Consider the following 14,484-nt stretch of genomic DNA (forward strand, 5'->3'; position numbering starts at 1 on the left):
CGCAGAAGGGAACGCACGATGCCAAAGAATTAAAATTTAACGTTGTTTTTATTGAAGGAAATTTCAATCTATTCAATGAATACAAATTTCGAAATGGCTTGTATATACCTTCATTGAGCCCATTGTTGTTGGTAATAGAAGTGGAGAGCGACGTTCAATCAGGCGAGAGCACAACCGTAGAACTGATTGTTCTTCAAAGAGAGTAGACAGTTGATGTGACAATTGACGCAAATTTGTCGCCGTTTTATAGGTCCAACCGACTTTCACCATAGGTAATGATTGGTAGGTGAAATCCTGATCAAAAAAGCGGGGGAAAATTTGACGTGTTTTCTTACGTTTGTCAAAGAAAAAGTGAAAGGAAATTTCACATTTCAAAAAGCCAATCGATGTATGACAACTCGTCTGGATTCTGGACTCATTTGGCGCCCGTTCGTTTTCTAAAACCAATAGCGATGATTGACAAAACTAAGAGCTGATAGCCAATACATGTTTCGTGTCGAAACTCTATGCAAATCGCGTGCGTACTGCATACACGATGAAAGCTCAACGCCCATTGATAACAAGCATTATGGACGAGTACCTAAACCAACAGCAACAACAAAATCCATCCAGACAAAAGAAAACTTTTCTCTTTGAGAATAAGTTTCGCAGTTTAGATTGAGTCTTCGTTTCGACCTATTCACGTTTGTTGGGCATTGCCTCTTCGATAGCCAAGGAAGAATCGCTCCGAACTGCGGTGATCTTTGTTGCCTCGATATTTTTAAGTCGACGTGAACGGATAGAAGAAATTCTAGCCGGACGTGGACACAAACCAACGTGGAGCTCCATCTTCGTCCCCAATGATCGCGCTGCGGAAGTAATGAATCTTTCATCATCTAATTCAGACTGCCGAATCGGAATCAACTTCCAAATGATGTGGATCTCACGACCAAAGAAAAGAGTGTGCCCAACAAAGCGCTAGGCTTCTGGTGGGCCAGCATATGGTTTTGCTGGACGCTCATTTGCCTAACCATTTGTCTTTATACGAAACAGCACAGGTGAAACCAGTTTTCAATTTGTCTCATTTCCCCTAAGTCCGACTCTTATCGTAAAATGTTAGCGTCATTCAACAGGAGCAGCATTAAAAGTGTACGAAGAATAGTTTTGTTTGTATGTATTTTACATTATTTCTCTCGAATAAAATTGCACATCTGTGTAGGTAACTTGTCATATGAATTGCGTGATAAAATCTCTGATGCCGGCGGTCATCTGTCTTGATGCTGTTCAACTGGAAAAAACCTAAAAGAAAACCTGCTTCGTCTAACTCCATGCGTAGGTCTACATGGCCATTGTTTAACGACGTTCCTCGCTAGATCCTCCGCCACCTCCTCTGGATCCTGGTAAGTTACAGACAATCGGATGGACGTAAGTGGACCATTGGAAAAATAAAGCACCATCAAATAGAAATGGAATTACCCCTGTACTTCTTCTTTTTGTGCTCAGCCACCGCCAAGTCGGGATAGAGGCTATCCAAGATGGTACTCTGAGCCATGCCGATATCCTGGTTGTCGATGATAGAAGGATCGGCAGTGTCCATCGTCCAAGCCACAGCGACCAACATGGCCAGGATCAACACGATCTGTGAATGGGCGAAGATTAAAATCAAGACCACAAGGATCTCGTTTAAGATAATGACGTGGAATGATATCTTACTTTAGTCGAAGCCATTCTCTATGTAGTTGAAGCTGGATGGAAAATCGATGCGAGCGACAAATTGACTGGACAGACTGATGGAGCAGACAGTCGGAGTGGTGTGATGATTTCGTCGGAGAACTGTCCTTTTTATACAAACTTGAGTTCGTATACACGACAGCACTGCATCAGAACTGGATTTTTAGTTCAACACCGACGAGCGTTGCAGCAATGAATCTTTCGCACGGACAAGAAGGGAAAGTTATTTCATTCGACCAGGGGTTTTGATGTTGTAGAAGGCAAACTAGATTTCGTCTCTGGTTCAACATGGCGGCTTTGTCAGTAAGCGTCGATTTCTAAAGCAACGTCGAATTCACAATCGACGAAATATTTGGAGAGAAATCCCCAAAGTGAAACCACGACAACAAATCGACTGACACTTTTTTTTTCTGTGTGTGTCTGTGTCTTGTTTGTTGCTCTCACGAGCCAAGTGCCAATGGATGGAGATGATTAACAGCCGCCGTCTTACCAACGACACATACACAAAGCCGTTTGTCTGATCATCATTTTTTTATTTCCTTTCTGAAATTTGATGGACATGGAATTTTAGAAATAAACGATTAAATACGCCGACGAGATGTAGGACATACTCCAATAAACAGGAGACAGGATATAGATATTGATGGATTCTATTTCATGTGCGCAGGAATTGGGTGGGATGTTTACCGTCTTTCTTCGCTCGATCCACCACCACCTCCACCACCTCCTCCATATCCACGGTAATGGCCTGATGGTCGAATAATTCAAGATCGAACCCTCGTTTTTGCAATGAATAAATTCAATCGGGACTTTACCTCTGTATTTCTTCTTTTTGTGCTCGGCCACATCCAGATCATAGTTGTAATAGACACTACGCAAGTGACTTTTCTGCGATTCCAGCATCGTTCCATCCTGATGACCAACGTTGAGGTGGGCCGTTACATTGAAGACGCAGCCAACAGTCATCAAGACCAGCAACATCAACGCAACCTGTTGTCAACAATATGGGCGAAGACCGGGAATGGCAGAAAAGAAGCAAATGTGACAATTCAAGAGCTTGTACAATGTACATGTACAAAAGAATGAAATTATTGTCTTATACCTTGGTGGAATCCATTCCAGCTGAATATAACTACTGTATATTATAATGTAGAGCTGATTGGGGAATTGAGATGAATGTGGCAGTGGAGTGCTGGGACCGAATCCGTTGACAATTCAAAACAGACTGCTGCAATGGAGTCTGACAGTTGCTTCCATTTATATACGTCCCACATGTTGATCTCGACAGACGACGCGTGTGCGTCGTGTTTAACCCCAACAATCTCAACAAGGATGCTGGTGCAACGTCCAAATTTGATTACAAGGACGAGTGAAAGGTATTCTTATTAGCTGCTACCTAGATTTCAGTGTAGTTTATCTGCATCCAAACTGGAGCGATGAAGCAATGTCACCAACTGGTCTTTTTTGTTTAATTAGTCCATTCTTACGTCGTCATTCGAACTGGGTTACACGGTAGCCTAACGTCGTCATTTACAACACAAGACTAATGTTCTCTGAGTTTCATTCTTCTTTTCCAAAAGTATATTTGAATCAATTTTCATTTATTTGCAGTTCGTTATTCACTAGAAAATAGAGGAAATCATACGGGATATGAAAATATATATTAGATTTGATCGACTTTAAAAGTCTTCGATTAAGACTCGTCAATTGATTGACGCATTGATTAACGCAAAGTTGCTGTTCTTTTCGATTCAATTTTCATTTTCTTCTGCAGTGACGTGTATCCTTAACGACCGAATTCTTCGCTGGATCTACCTCCGCCTCCACCACCTCCTCCGCCTCCTCCTCCTCCACCGCCGCCATATCCACCTCCGCCTCCACCACCTCCTCCGCCCCCTCCTCCTCCACCGCCGCCATATCCACCTTCTCCTCCACTGCCGCCATATCCACCTCCTCCTCCACCGCCGCCATATCCACCTCCTCCGCCACCGCCATATCCACCTCCTCCTCCACCGCCGCCATATTCACCTCCTCCGCCACCGCCATATCCACCTCCTCCACCTCCTCCGCCATATCCACCGCCGCCATATCCACCGCCGCCATATCCACCTCCACCGCCATATCCACCTCCACCGTATCCACCGCCTTTTCCTTTTCCTTTTCCCTTGCCACCTCCACCGTATCCACCTTTGCCTTTGCCTTTTCCTTTGGCTTTGCCACCGCCATATCCACCGCCTCCGTATCCACCTCCGCCACCTTTGCCTTTGCCTTTGCCTTTGCTCCCTTTGCCACCGCCACCGTATCCACCGCCACCGTATCCACCGCCATCGTATCCTCCTCCACCATAACCGTTGTTGCCATATCCTGAAAAGTCGTGCAAAAATCTATTCAAATTATCAGCACTAGGAAAACGTCATTGGTTGTTACCCTTGGATTTTGCGCGATAGTAAACTTTGTACTTTCTCTCATCCATGTCCATATCAGCTGGAAACAATTCAGTCAAGTGGCTCGTCTCCTCTTCAATGGCCCCCATTTCTCCAGTCAATTGGCTGGGGTTGGTGGCCTCAATGGCATAAGCCACTGCCATTGAAACACCGAGGATCAACACAATCTGTTAAGGCACAACATAAGGACATTAGAACACGCGGCAATACATTCGAGCAATTTCACTCTAAAATGGGGAATGCAATTACTTTAAACGATCCCATCGCTATAGATTAGCTAGCAATATCGCCTGAACAGCGGATTCACTTTGAAGAGGGGCAGTTGAATTGCTGTTTGCCACCCGACCCCAAATGGCCCCGATTGTGATGTGACGAATGAAATCAGGGTTGTCTCCTATTTATATATTTTTTCAGCCATCTACTATGTGGAGCCCTTTCCATCGTCCATACGATGGCCAATTCCATTTATGCAAATGTTCCATTTCGAAGCTACGGGAATTTCGGTTGCCAAGGTATTCTTTTCAAGGTGTCATCAAGGTCCAGTGAAAGGAATGTGTCACCTTAAATGTAGGGCAACTATTTCTTCCATCTGATATCGCATCGTTTCTTCGAATGATTTTTTACAGGGACAGTTAGGTGTCACCTAACTACTTTTAATTAATAGAGCACGTTTTTTGTTGTTGTCGATAACGAGACACACTAAAACTGCAGATTGGCCATGGCCGCCTCAATTGGCCGAGTCGTTCCACAACTTTTAGTGGCGGACGACGTGCGATTTATTTGTACACGCCCGTTAAATGCGTGTGTTGTTTTCAATGATGGAATCAGGACACGTCAAAGACCTCCACGCAGTTGTTGTTCGGAATTCGAAAGTCCACCAGTTGTTTTTGCCGGTCGAATGCTGGCCAAACGAGAGTTCACAACTTGCTGGAGACAGAGTCAAGGATTAGAATGCTTGTCCACCTTGCACGATATCGCAACCCTTGCACGATAACGCGGTCCGACATGGACAATCGATCGACATCTCGATGGCAATACAGCCTATATTTCTTTTCGTGTCGTATTTGCCCTTGAATGATGGTCTGCTGCTTGATTTGCAAACCAATTCGCATACAGTCACAGATGAATGACATGGACATTAAAATCTCGATCATGTATTGAAATCGTTGCATCGCGCACAACGTCACAATCGTCGGCTGACACCAAATACACGAATTCATTTGGAATGGGGGAAAATTGCAGACAGTGTTTTGTTTGTTTTATCTATAAGTGACGTGCGCCCAAATCGGAAAAGATGAACAGAAAAAAGATTAGAAATGGATTGCTGTGGTTGTTGTTTTTCTTTTTCTTTTCAGGAGGTGCCAACGAAAAAGCCAACATGAAAAGAAGAAAATAGTACACAAAGATTAGCGGCACACGGGTGACGTTTTGCCCCCTCATATCTGTTTGATTATAAATTGGTTACAAGACACAAATATATAGTAGTACAATAATGCAAATAAGTCTGAAAAGTTAGTGACATAATTAGTAGTGCCAGCCTACCAATCACCTGTAAAATAGAGCCTGCGTGCGCGATCAACGACGACCACAATCACAAAATATGCATATTTCTAAGCCTGGGAAAGGTGGGAATAAACAGCGAAGATGTACAGAGCTCAACGAAAAAACAATTCAATATTGATGCACCTTAAAATGTAGACGGACTCTCTATAAGTACATATGTTTTTGTTTGTCTTATTGCACCGTCTGACGGCTACCTCTTCGTTTTTCATATTCATCGCTACATGGAAAGGCCAATATTCGTGGCCGCGCACCATTTTACGTCTACGTACAATAGAATGACAATATAGGATTGAATATTCTTTTTTTTTCTTCTTTGTTTTGTTTCTTTTTCTACATAGAAAATGTCGGTTTGTGGGACGTTTTCTCGGTCCGATCGTCGGAGCGAGCCGTCCACTTGAACAATAAAGCAAACACGATAAGACAACAGGTTGCACCATGTGCAACGATGACAACCAAAAGATACGGAAAATAGACACAAATGAAAAAGGCTTGAAAAAAATAACAGGAGCTGACGATGTGGTGTTGAGACTAGAGACGGCGGCGCGATTTTTCCGCACGCATCTCGCTCCCTCTCTGCGACGGACTGAATGAGCACGCGCTTCGTTTCAGTTGTCAGTTAGTCGCTTGTCGCTTAGTCGAGTGCCGTTCACCCCAGCCCTCACGTTAGTTGCATTGATTTAAGAAAAGGCAATGTGCGATATCCAATCGGTCGTGTGAGACACTCGATGGTAAATGCCCGGCTGTCCGTTTTGAGCGCACGAGTAGCCGGCCGACACGATGCCAACCAATTGCCAGCGTCCGTTTTGCTGCAACATCAACGGGCCACCTGAATCTCCCTGCCGCGATTCGTTCCACACACACACACACACAGACACACACAGACACACAAAATAAGAAAATGTAAACAACGACGTATATAGAACGAATGGATGCGTGAATGTAACTCGTACCTGACACGAATCTTTGCCTCCATTTCGATATCCAGCGCACATCATCTCGTCGTAGATGATGACGTTGATTCCCTTTGACGAGTGCCAATCTTCGCATTGTCGGTTATCGATGATGGGCACGTCGACCACCTGCAACGTCTTTGGTCGCACTCGAGAACCTGATGCCAAACAGCAAATCAAAAATGTGAGTTGCTTGTTTTATTTGGTTTAGATTAGATTTAAAAAATTGTCTGATTGACTGGACCTGCTTGCATAGCGCCCCAACCAGCGGCCCAGGCGTATTCGCCCAAGAAATCGTCGCCCTTTTCCGGCAGACAAATGGGCGAAATGTGCGGCTCGTAAGGGACGTAGCGGTCCAACCGAAGGACGGCCACGTCGTAGCGATCGGCTTGCGGGGTGAATTTGAAATAGGGGTGGACGTGGATCTCAGAGACGCCCACTTGCAACGGTGACAGCGGCTCCACATCGGAATTCAAAGAATATTCGCCTAAAGTGATTTTAACTTGTTCCGCTTTCGCTCTGCAATGAAATCAACCAACAAATAAAAGAGAGAAGTTGATGTCGCAACGTGAAATGGAAATGGGGGACGAGTGACACACACGCACCTGGCGACGCAATGGCCGGCTGTGACGACAAAATAATTGTTGAGCAACGATCCGCCGCAACGACTCGATCCGATCCGAATGTATGCCTATACATTTGTGTGTCATTCCACGTTAGATAAAGAGAAAATCACGTTTAATATTTTTACTTCATGATACTATACGAGGAAGGAATTGCTTCTGTTTGGGGGTTTGAAGATGTAGCCGATAAGAACTCACCTGCCAGGGGAAAGTTCCGAAACCAGCCTCGTCTCCACCGACGATACGCCGTTGAGCCGTGTCCCGTCTCTGCAGCGTCGTACCGCATTCTATCAACGGCAATCAAGAGAGAAAAAAGAAAAGCGTTGGAAAACGAGAAACAGAAAAAACAGGTGGACGCTTCATCCTATCAATTATTTTCATCTTTCTAGAAGGGACAAAAAAGTTAAAAAAAAAACTCTTAAATTGTACCGAGAATAATTAGAAAAGTGATTAGACGAATAAGAAATGCTGTTATTATATGTCACATCGATAAATGAATAGCTAATGAGAATGAAAATCAAGTGCGAAAATTGGTTTGTGGAAAAAAGGTAGTGTGAAATGTAAAGCTCCAACCAGTCAAACAGGTGAAAATGAATGGACAGTGAGAGGAAATGTGCGTATATCAAAGCGGATTAGTCATTGTTCGATCGGATGAGAATTGCCGGTTATATAATAGGAATAGAAAAGGTGTGGTTAGATGTGATGGCAGGGGGATCGGTGAACGTTTTGCAAAATGGCGGTGGTGTTGGGATGGGACTTTGGTTTAGGATGAATGGTGTGTGTTTGATTGGTGTGTGCTGATGAAATTCCGTGAAACGAATGATCAGAAAGCAAACTAATTTTACAAGAGGACTATACACTCAAGGAAGTGAAATCTATTGAAGGGATTGCCTATATGAAAATTGTGTTTTGTTTTTTATTGTGTTTTGGACTATGGGGTTTTTTTTGGGGTTGTTTGTGGTTTGGTTTTGAAACTACGTACGGGCGTCGCTTCTGACGGGTCCGTACGAGACGACGGGATGTTCGAGCGAGTCGACGTAAGGAGTTGGTGGCTCCGGATTGATGCCCGGCCGATGGCAGCAAGCAAACAGGAAACCTCCGCAGCTCTTCTGGATCAATCCGCCCGTCAGCCAGCACAGCAGGAAGAATTCGCACGAATCCGTGTAGCAGATCTTGGAGTCTCCAAAGAAGATCCGACGATTGTTCTCCGACACTTTTTGTGTTTTTTTGTGTTTTTTTTTTTCATTTCAAAATCGGTTTTTTTTTTCCCGAGGATTTTTGGATTTGTTAAGTTTGATGAATTTTTCAATTTCAACGAGATATTCCCATCAATCATGACGCAAAGGAGGTGATGGGAATGGGTTTTGTTTAATTTTTTAAGATAAGGAAATTTAAACAAAAATACAAAGTGGGTGGTGATGGTGGCAGTGGTGGTGGTGGTTTTGAGGTTTCGGGTTTTTTATATGGTCCAGGTATACCCATCACGCACGCAAACACGCAGGCACACACGCACATACAGAAAGACAAGACGAGAGTGACGTTTTAAAACAATAAAAAAATGTCAAAGCTGTAAATACAAGTGAACAAATCGCGAAATAAAAAATAACAAAAGGTACAGCAGCTTAATAAAAATTGCGTCCATGTTTTGTTTGTGCGTGTGTGTCATCATATACAATGGAGACGTACATCTCCCGTATAAATAACCACCCCACTTGGAAAAAAAGGGCATGCTGCAATCTCTCTAAACAAAGATCAGACGCTAGTATGGAGAAACGCAACATCAGCAATCGACTCGCTTCTTTCTAACGGAATGCAAAAAACTGGATGGAAAAGCGACCCACTTTGTTTATTTATAGCAAAGGGCAAAAATCCTCTCGATTGCCGCGTGCTGTGTTGACTTTCTTTTCAAATCTGTCGGCTTCAGATTTCTCTTTGGATCAACGTCAATCGTTTCTCATTCTACCCTTCCATCACAAAAATTGCGTTACGAGATTGATGGGAATTTCCATCAATGACGTCATCAAAGTCTATCGAGCAATCAGGCGAAAAGGTGCGGAAAAGACACGACGGTCGACTCACGTTCGTTGTGTCGCGGCGTTTGCAGATGGCCCTCACCTCCCAGGTAAAGCCCCGGCCGTTCTTGTTGTTGCGGCTGGAAGGTTTGGGGAGGCGGCGGTGCTCCCATGAAAGTCGAAGGTGTCGGCGGATACCGGAAATGATTGAAGCGACCGGGAGGCAGGACGAACGGCGGAGGCGGCGGTGGCCGTTGCCTGGCCATTTGCGCCAATCGGCTCATCGTCTGAGGATCGCGCAATTGGCGCAAATTCGACATCCTCTTCATGAAATTGACGGGCGATATCTCAGCGCTTCCATTGTTGCTGTTGTTGGCTAAATCGAACTGCAAATCGAGCAATTCACGCAGGTCAGAAATCACCTGATTGCAACAGAAAGGTGATGGAGTAGAAGAAAATTGTTGTGTTACGAAGAGAAAATCATAATGGACGACCGGCTAAGCCGCTTAAAAAGGCCACAGCTAAATGATTGGTTTCATTCATTTCTTTTTTGTTTCAATTTGTTTTGTTTTAATCAAGAAAAAGAAAAAAAAAACAATGTTTACCTGTTCTTGATCGAGAGCGGGATCCGATTCATGCTGGGCGCCTCCTTGTTGAGCCAAGACGAGGGCTGGTAGGAGGACAACGGCCATCAGGTAGTACCGATGGCACAGCTGATTTTTCCTTCCGGGTTGATACATTTCTGATTGTGACTTGCTTCCGTTTTTGTTTTGGCTTTTGGTTTAGAGAATAGAAAACAAACAAAAGACTTGTCCTCCCGTCTTTTCTATAGAAAGAAAATGAAATGAAATTGGAGAGGCGGGATAGAGGTGCGGCCAAACAAAAAAGAAAATGGAGCAACAGGAAGTCGAGTGGTTAAGAAAAAAGAATGTCGAAGAAAAATGAGAAAGTTGAAGGGTCACGTCCTCGCCGTGGGCTGCTCGTTGAAGGGGAAAGCGATAGGTAAAACACGCTGTCTCTCTTTCTCTCGACACGATTCACAATATAGTTGGCTATACCCCCGTTCAACAAACACACACAAAGCCGAAATAATGCGATGAGACCCAACTCAAAACGAAGGAATCCGAAAAGAAAAAGAAAAAAAAAAGAGGGACGAATCACTAAGAAGATGGGTTGTCCAGCAGACCGCAGAAACTTCTCTCTCTTTCTTATTTTAAAAGGAAACATTTTCCAGAAGAGAAAGGAAACGAGGGCTGACCTCATTGATGAGTCAAAAAAAAAATAGAAAAAACTTTCTCCTGGTTAGGCCAGTTTGATCCCAAACCTCTTGGCATATTTCCTGGACATTGTGTGGTAGAATAATGCTATGGGTCTACGCAATAAGAATTCCCGACTCGAGCCTGTTTACTGCCTTGCAATTAGAATGATGGTTAACAATGACCAAGGAATGCAGCAACGCGTCTATGTCACGTTAGTTGGTCACACGTCCCGTCGTGAAACGTGAAAACAGTAAAAAACAGACCGAGAGAGAGAGATATACAAACAATAAAGGCGACATGATTTGATCTCGTTTTCGTAACAGCATCTACGGTACTAGAGGGCGGCCATCAATGCAATGCATACGAAAAGCGGGTAGCGGATGAGAGAGAAACGGTATGGAACTAGGTCAGCCCGGCAGACGGTGACACAGTTCCGATGATGGAGTTTGGGCTGTAGCTCCGGCTCTTTAAGCTTTGTGCTGCACAGGGGGAGGGAGGGGGCGAGTCAACGAATTGTTTTCTCAACTAGAAGTAGTAGTAGTAGTCTCTCTCTCTTTGCCTGCGAGAATCTGGCTGCCAACATCCGCCAGAGGGTTGAAAAGAGAAAACACTTTTCTCAGCCAAAACGGTGTGTGTATTGTTGAAGCAATCCTCCTCTTGTATCCACTCTCCGCCCCCCTCTTTTCTCCTAGTTTTCTCTCGCCTGCCTACCTCTTTTTCTCTTTTTCCTTTTTTTAAATTTTTTTGGGGGGGCTGGAACAAATGGAGAATAACTTTCTCCGTTCTTTTGCCACCCAGTTTTCATCGGATGATGGCATTAGCGAGGTTGCACCAATGTTTGCAGCGTTGACCGTTGCTTTTTTGTGTAATTGATCTACATTCGAGCCGAGAGCATTCGCCACTTTGTTTCCGTCTTCCTCCTTCCATCGTTCACCTGAAAAAATGTATGTTAGATTCGGTCGGTCGCTGTGTGTGTCTGGCCGCGTGTCGGTTGGAGGCCGAGTCGAGGAACCGCCAAACGTGATGGCACAACCAAGAGAAGAAAACATGGACAGATGGCAGGTGATGGATGGCCGTGCGCTGCCAGCACGGTACTATACACATCGCAGCCCACTATATAGGCTAATGAGGGAGATAGTTAAGAACCGAAAGGCAGTGAAGCGAAGCGACGCGACGTAAGGGCGCGTGCTTATCTGCATAATAAGAGAGACACGTCGTCGCAATAAGCGGCACCACTCCAACACTAACCAACTAACCCACATTTTCAGTGACGATATGCCAGCCAGTCAGCCATCATCTAGGGGGCATTGGGACTCTACACGCTCGTACAAGTCACCGGCCATCTTTGACATTCTACGGACATAATCGAGCAAAGTCGAACTTACCACAAGAAAGCGGTTGGACGGAGGCGATGTTCTGTCTTCGATTGGCCGATCCAACACTATTTTCCCGTCAACTGCAAAAAGGATCAATCCATATAGGTGATTTCTGTGTTTGGATCTCCTTGGAAGCCCGTCGTAGTCAAACTTATATCCGCAGCGAGTGGCTGATGATGTTTTGCGGAGAACGGACGGGCACTTCAAGTCGTCAACGGATTATCAAATGTGTGGCCAGAAATGCGTTGCGACGTTGATGACTTGAAAGCGAGACGAAATGAACGCGAAACAGAAGAAGAAGAAATCAAAAAAAATTGAGAGAGAGACAATAAGAGCGTCGGTTGTCGTGGCCAACGCACAAACTCAAACGGGCGCCGAGGAGCGACTCAAATGTGTCAGAGTTCCCCTACAACTGCCGCTACAACCAACTGACGAAATGTCCGGCTCTCTACTCCTCTATATGTACTACGCGGCGCTGTGGTGGGGACGATACGAAAAATAAAAATTTGATCAAAAAGGGCGAGCTTGCGTCTCTTTCTCCGCCTCTACCACACAAACACACGCACACACACGCACACAGACGGTCTTTTGCTCGGTGTAGAGACGAAGCGAGCGTGCGGGAAGAGGAGCCCTGTAGCGACCAGCTCGACTGCCAGCCAGATACTGAAAACTCTCGACGAGAGGTACACTCTGAAGAAGAACAAGAAGATGGGGGAAACAAAATTTTAGAGAGAAAGAAAGAAAGAAAAAACACCTGGGATTGTGGGGTCCTATAGAACGAAACCCGAGTGCTATCAAACAGAGACCCACTTTCTTCCATCGCCAACAGTGAGCCGCAGAATTTTCTCTCTTTTCTCCCGACTCTTTTCTCTCTCTCTCTTTCTTTTTTTTTTCCAGCAACAGTGAACCCCCCCTCCCACAATGCCCTCGCTCATCTACTACACATATTCGGACTTGTAGTTTAACATTTTTCGTGGCGTACACAAACAACATCTTCATTCTTCAACTGGTGACTTGGCATTTTCTTTTCGCCAATAGTCAGCGTGTATGAAATGATGTGACATAGAAAGTGACACAGTTTTTTTGTTTTTTTTAAACGATATTTCCGTTGACAAGGCGACGGTATATCGAAAGTATCGGCCAGGTAACAGGAAATCCCGCCGAAAAGAGAAAGTGTCGCTCCAATCAGTCGATCGCTTGTTGGACATGCCGAAATTGTACACGGCCCGTCTATGCTGGTTCAGTTATCCCTGTTGAGGCAACAGGAAATAGCCTCGTATTTTGGTTTTTTTTTTTTTAATTTGCGAATCATTATATTAAATATTTCCTTGTGTGTGTTTTTTTTACTTTCACCCATTTCAAAACAACGCAACTGATTGACAAAGACTTTTTTTTTTAGTCGACTTTGTTCGCTTGTGAAATTGCTGTCCGTGTGCAGCACGCACAAGACCCGAGGAAGTTGACGGCAATCTGCTATAACAAGCTCTGGCAAGGACAGAGAGCAAAGGTGATTTCTTATACGTAAGGCATCGAATACACAAACACAACTGTGTGCTGTCTGTGCATATTTGTTATATGTATGACGGGAGGATAGAACTACTGTCCTATATTTCATTCGTTTTTTTACCCATTCATGACAGAATGTTGCCTCCTTTTTATTTTATGGGATAAAAAAATAGAAAAAGAAACACCTGTCGTGTGGCACGCGGTTGCTTACAGTAGCGTGATGCCAGTCATCCGCCGAACGATGGATAGCAGCTCACCTCCGTCTTGTGATAAATTACGACCTCATTCGGAGAAGAAGAAGAAGAAGACTCGAATAATATAAAGCTTATTGTACCCACCAACGACCGACCACTTTGAACCGGATGGACCTGCCATTTAAAAAAAAAACAAAAAATAAAACAACATTGCAGCCATTCCGTATAGATAAATAATACGGAAGATGGAAGACAAAATTGATAACAGAGTTGTTATCAATGTGGGTAATTGTCTGGCAAGAGTTGGTGCGCTTCTATTTCAACCAACGAAAGCGAGAAATCCGAAAGAAAACAACAAGGAAATGAAACGGATATGGTGGAAAAATCGACGAAAAGCAGCCCCGCAGACGAGAGGATGTAGAGCGATGTGTAAGAGTCGACCTACTTTCACCTGCATCGAGACTCTTTTGCCCTACAAGAGTTATTTGCAATTCCCCCGCAGCGTGTCCACCTTTTTCTTCTTGGCTTGGCTCTGATCATATTTGAAGAGCTCACGTTCGTTTTCTGCAACAGCGGATGAGTGATGGATGTGACTGCGAGACCAACAAAAAGTTGAATGCTTCCTTAATGATGATCTTCTCCATGGAGACGAGCAACCGCGGCCCAGTTAAAAACTGCTGTTGAATTCGGTAGGAGTCGGATAGAAACCAACTGCTGCCATAAGAGAAGAAGAAATGGTGAACTCGATTGAGTGTTTCACTTTCCAGTCGTTTTTCCCTTCATCATTCATTCCGGGGCAATTAAATCTTAAAAAAACAAAAATTGGCAATTTAAATGAAATGACGAC

At 44.4% G+C, this 14,484-nt stretch overlaps 2 protein-coding genes and 1 long non-coding RNA gene across 5 annotated transcripts; all 3 read right to left on the bottom strand.

The window, feature by feature from the left end:
* Nucleotides 1-1,138: 1,138 nt before the first annotated feature.
* LOC123475627 lies at nt 1,139-3,121 on the bottom strand. The gene is made up of 6 exons (XR_006651002.1): nt 3,107-3,121; nt 2,813-3,045; nt 2,526-2,700; nt 1,693-2,458; nt 1,456-1,618; nt 1,139-1,376 (listed from the first exon to the last, which is right to left on the bottom strand). It is a non-coding gene; the product is annotated as an uncharacterized LOC123475627 (long non-coding RNA).
* Nucleotides 3,122-3,709: 588 nt separating this feature from the next.
* On the bottom strand, nt 3,710-4,560 carry LOC123475325 (ctenidin-1-like; the record flags this gene model as incomplete). Its single annotated transcript, XM_045177908.1, has 3 exons — nt 4,404-4,560; nt 4,138-4,321; nt 3,710-4,074 (listed from the first exon to the last, which is right to left on the bottom strand). Coding segments are annotated over exons 1-3 (564 nt in total), but the record flags the coding sequence as incomplete, so codon positions are not given.
* Nucleotides 4,561-5,292: 732 nt separating this feature from the next.
* On the bottom strand, nt 5,293-12,610 carry LOC116929658 (serine proteinase stubble). Of its 3 annotated transcripts, none has more exons than XM_032936949.2 (9): nt 11,947-12,610; nt 9,908-10,128; nt 9,370-9,688; nt 8,273-8,503; nt 7,489-7,577; nt 7,273-7,358; nt 6,912-7,186; nt 6,668-6,825; nt 5,293-6,553 (listed from the first exon to the last, which is right to left on the bottom strand). In XM_032936949.2, exons 2-9 carry the CDS (start codon nt 10,040-10,042, stop codon nt 6,395-6,397), a joined length of 1,452 nt encoding a protein of 483 aa, XP_032792840.2. In that variant the 5' UTR covers nt 10,043-10,128; nt 11,947-12,610; the 3' UTR covers nt 5,293-6,394. The 3 variants fall into 3 exon arrangements, with proteins under 3 accessions (XP_032792840.2, XP_032792839.2, XP_032792841.2); XM_032936948.2 differs by having other exon boundaries at nt 9,370-9,724; XM_032936950.2 differs by lacking the exon at nt 8,273-8,503 and having other exon boundaries at nt 9,370-9,724.
* Nucleotides 12,611-14,484: the final 1,874 nt, after the last annotated feature.

Source organism: Daphnia magna, linkage group LG8 (genome assembly GCF_020631705.1).
Source record: "Daphnia magna isolate NIES linkage group LG8, ASM2063170v1.1, whole genome shotgun sequence".
In the NCBI taxonomy this organism is placed as follows: domain Eukaryota; kingdom Metazoa; phylum Arthropoda; class Branchiopoda; order Diplostraca; family Daphniidae; genus Daphnia; species Daphnia magna.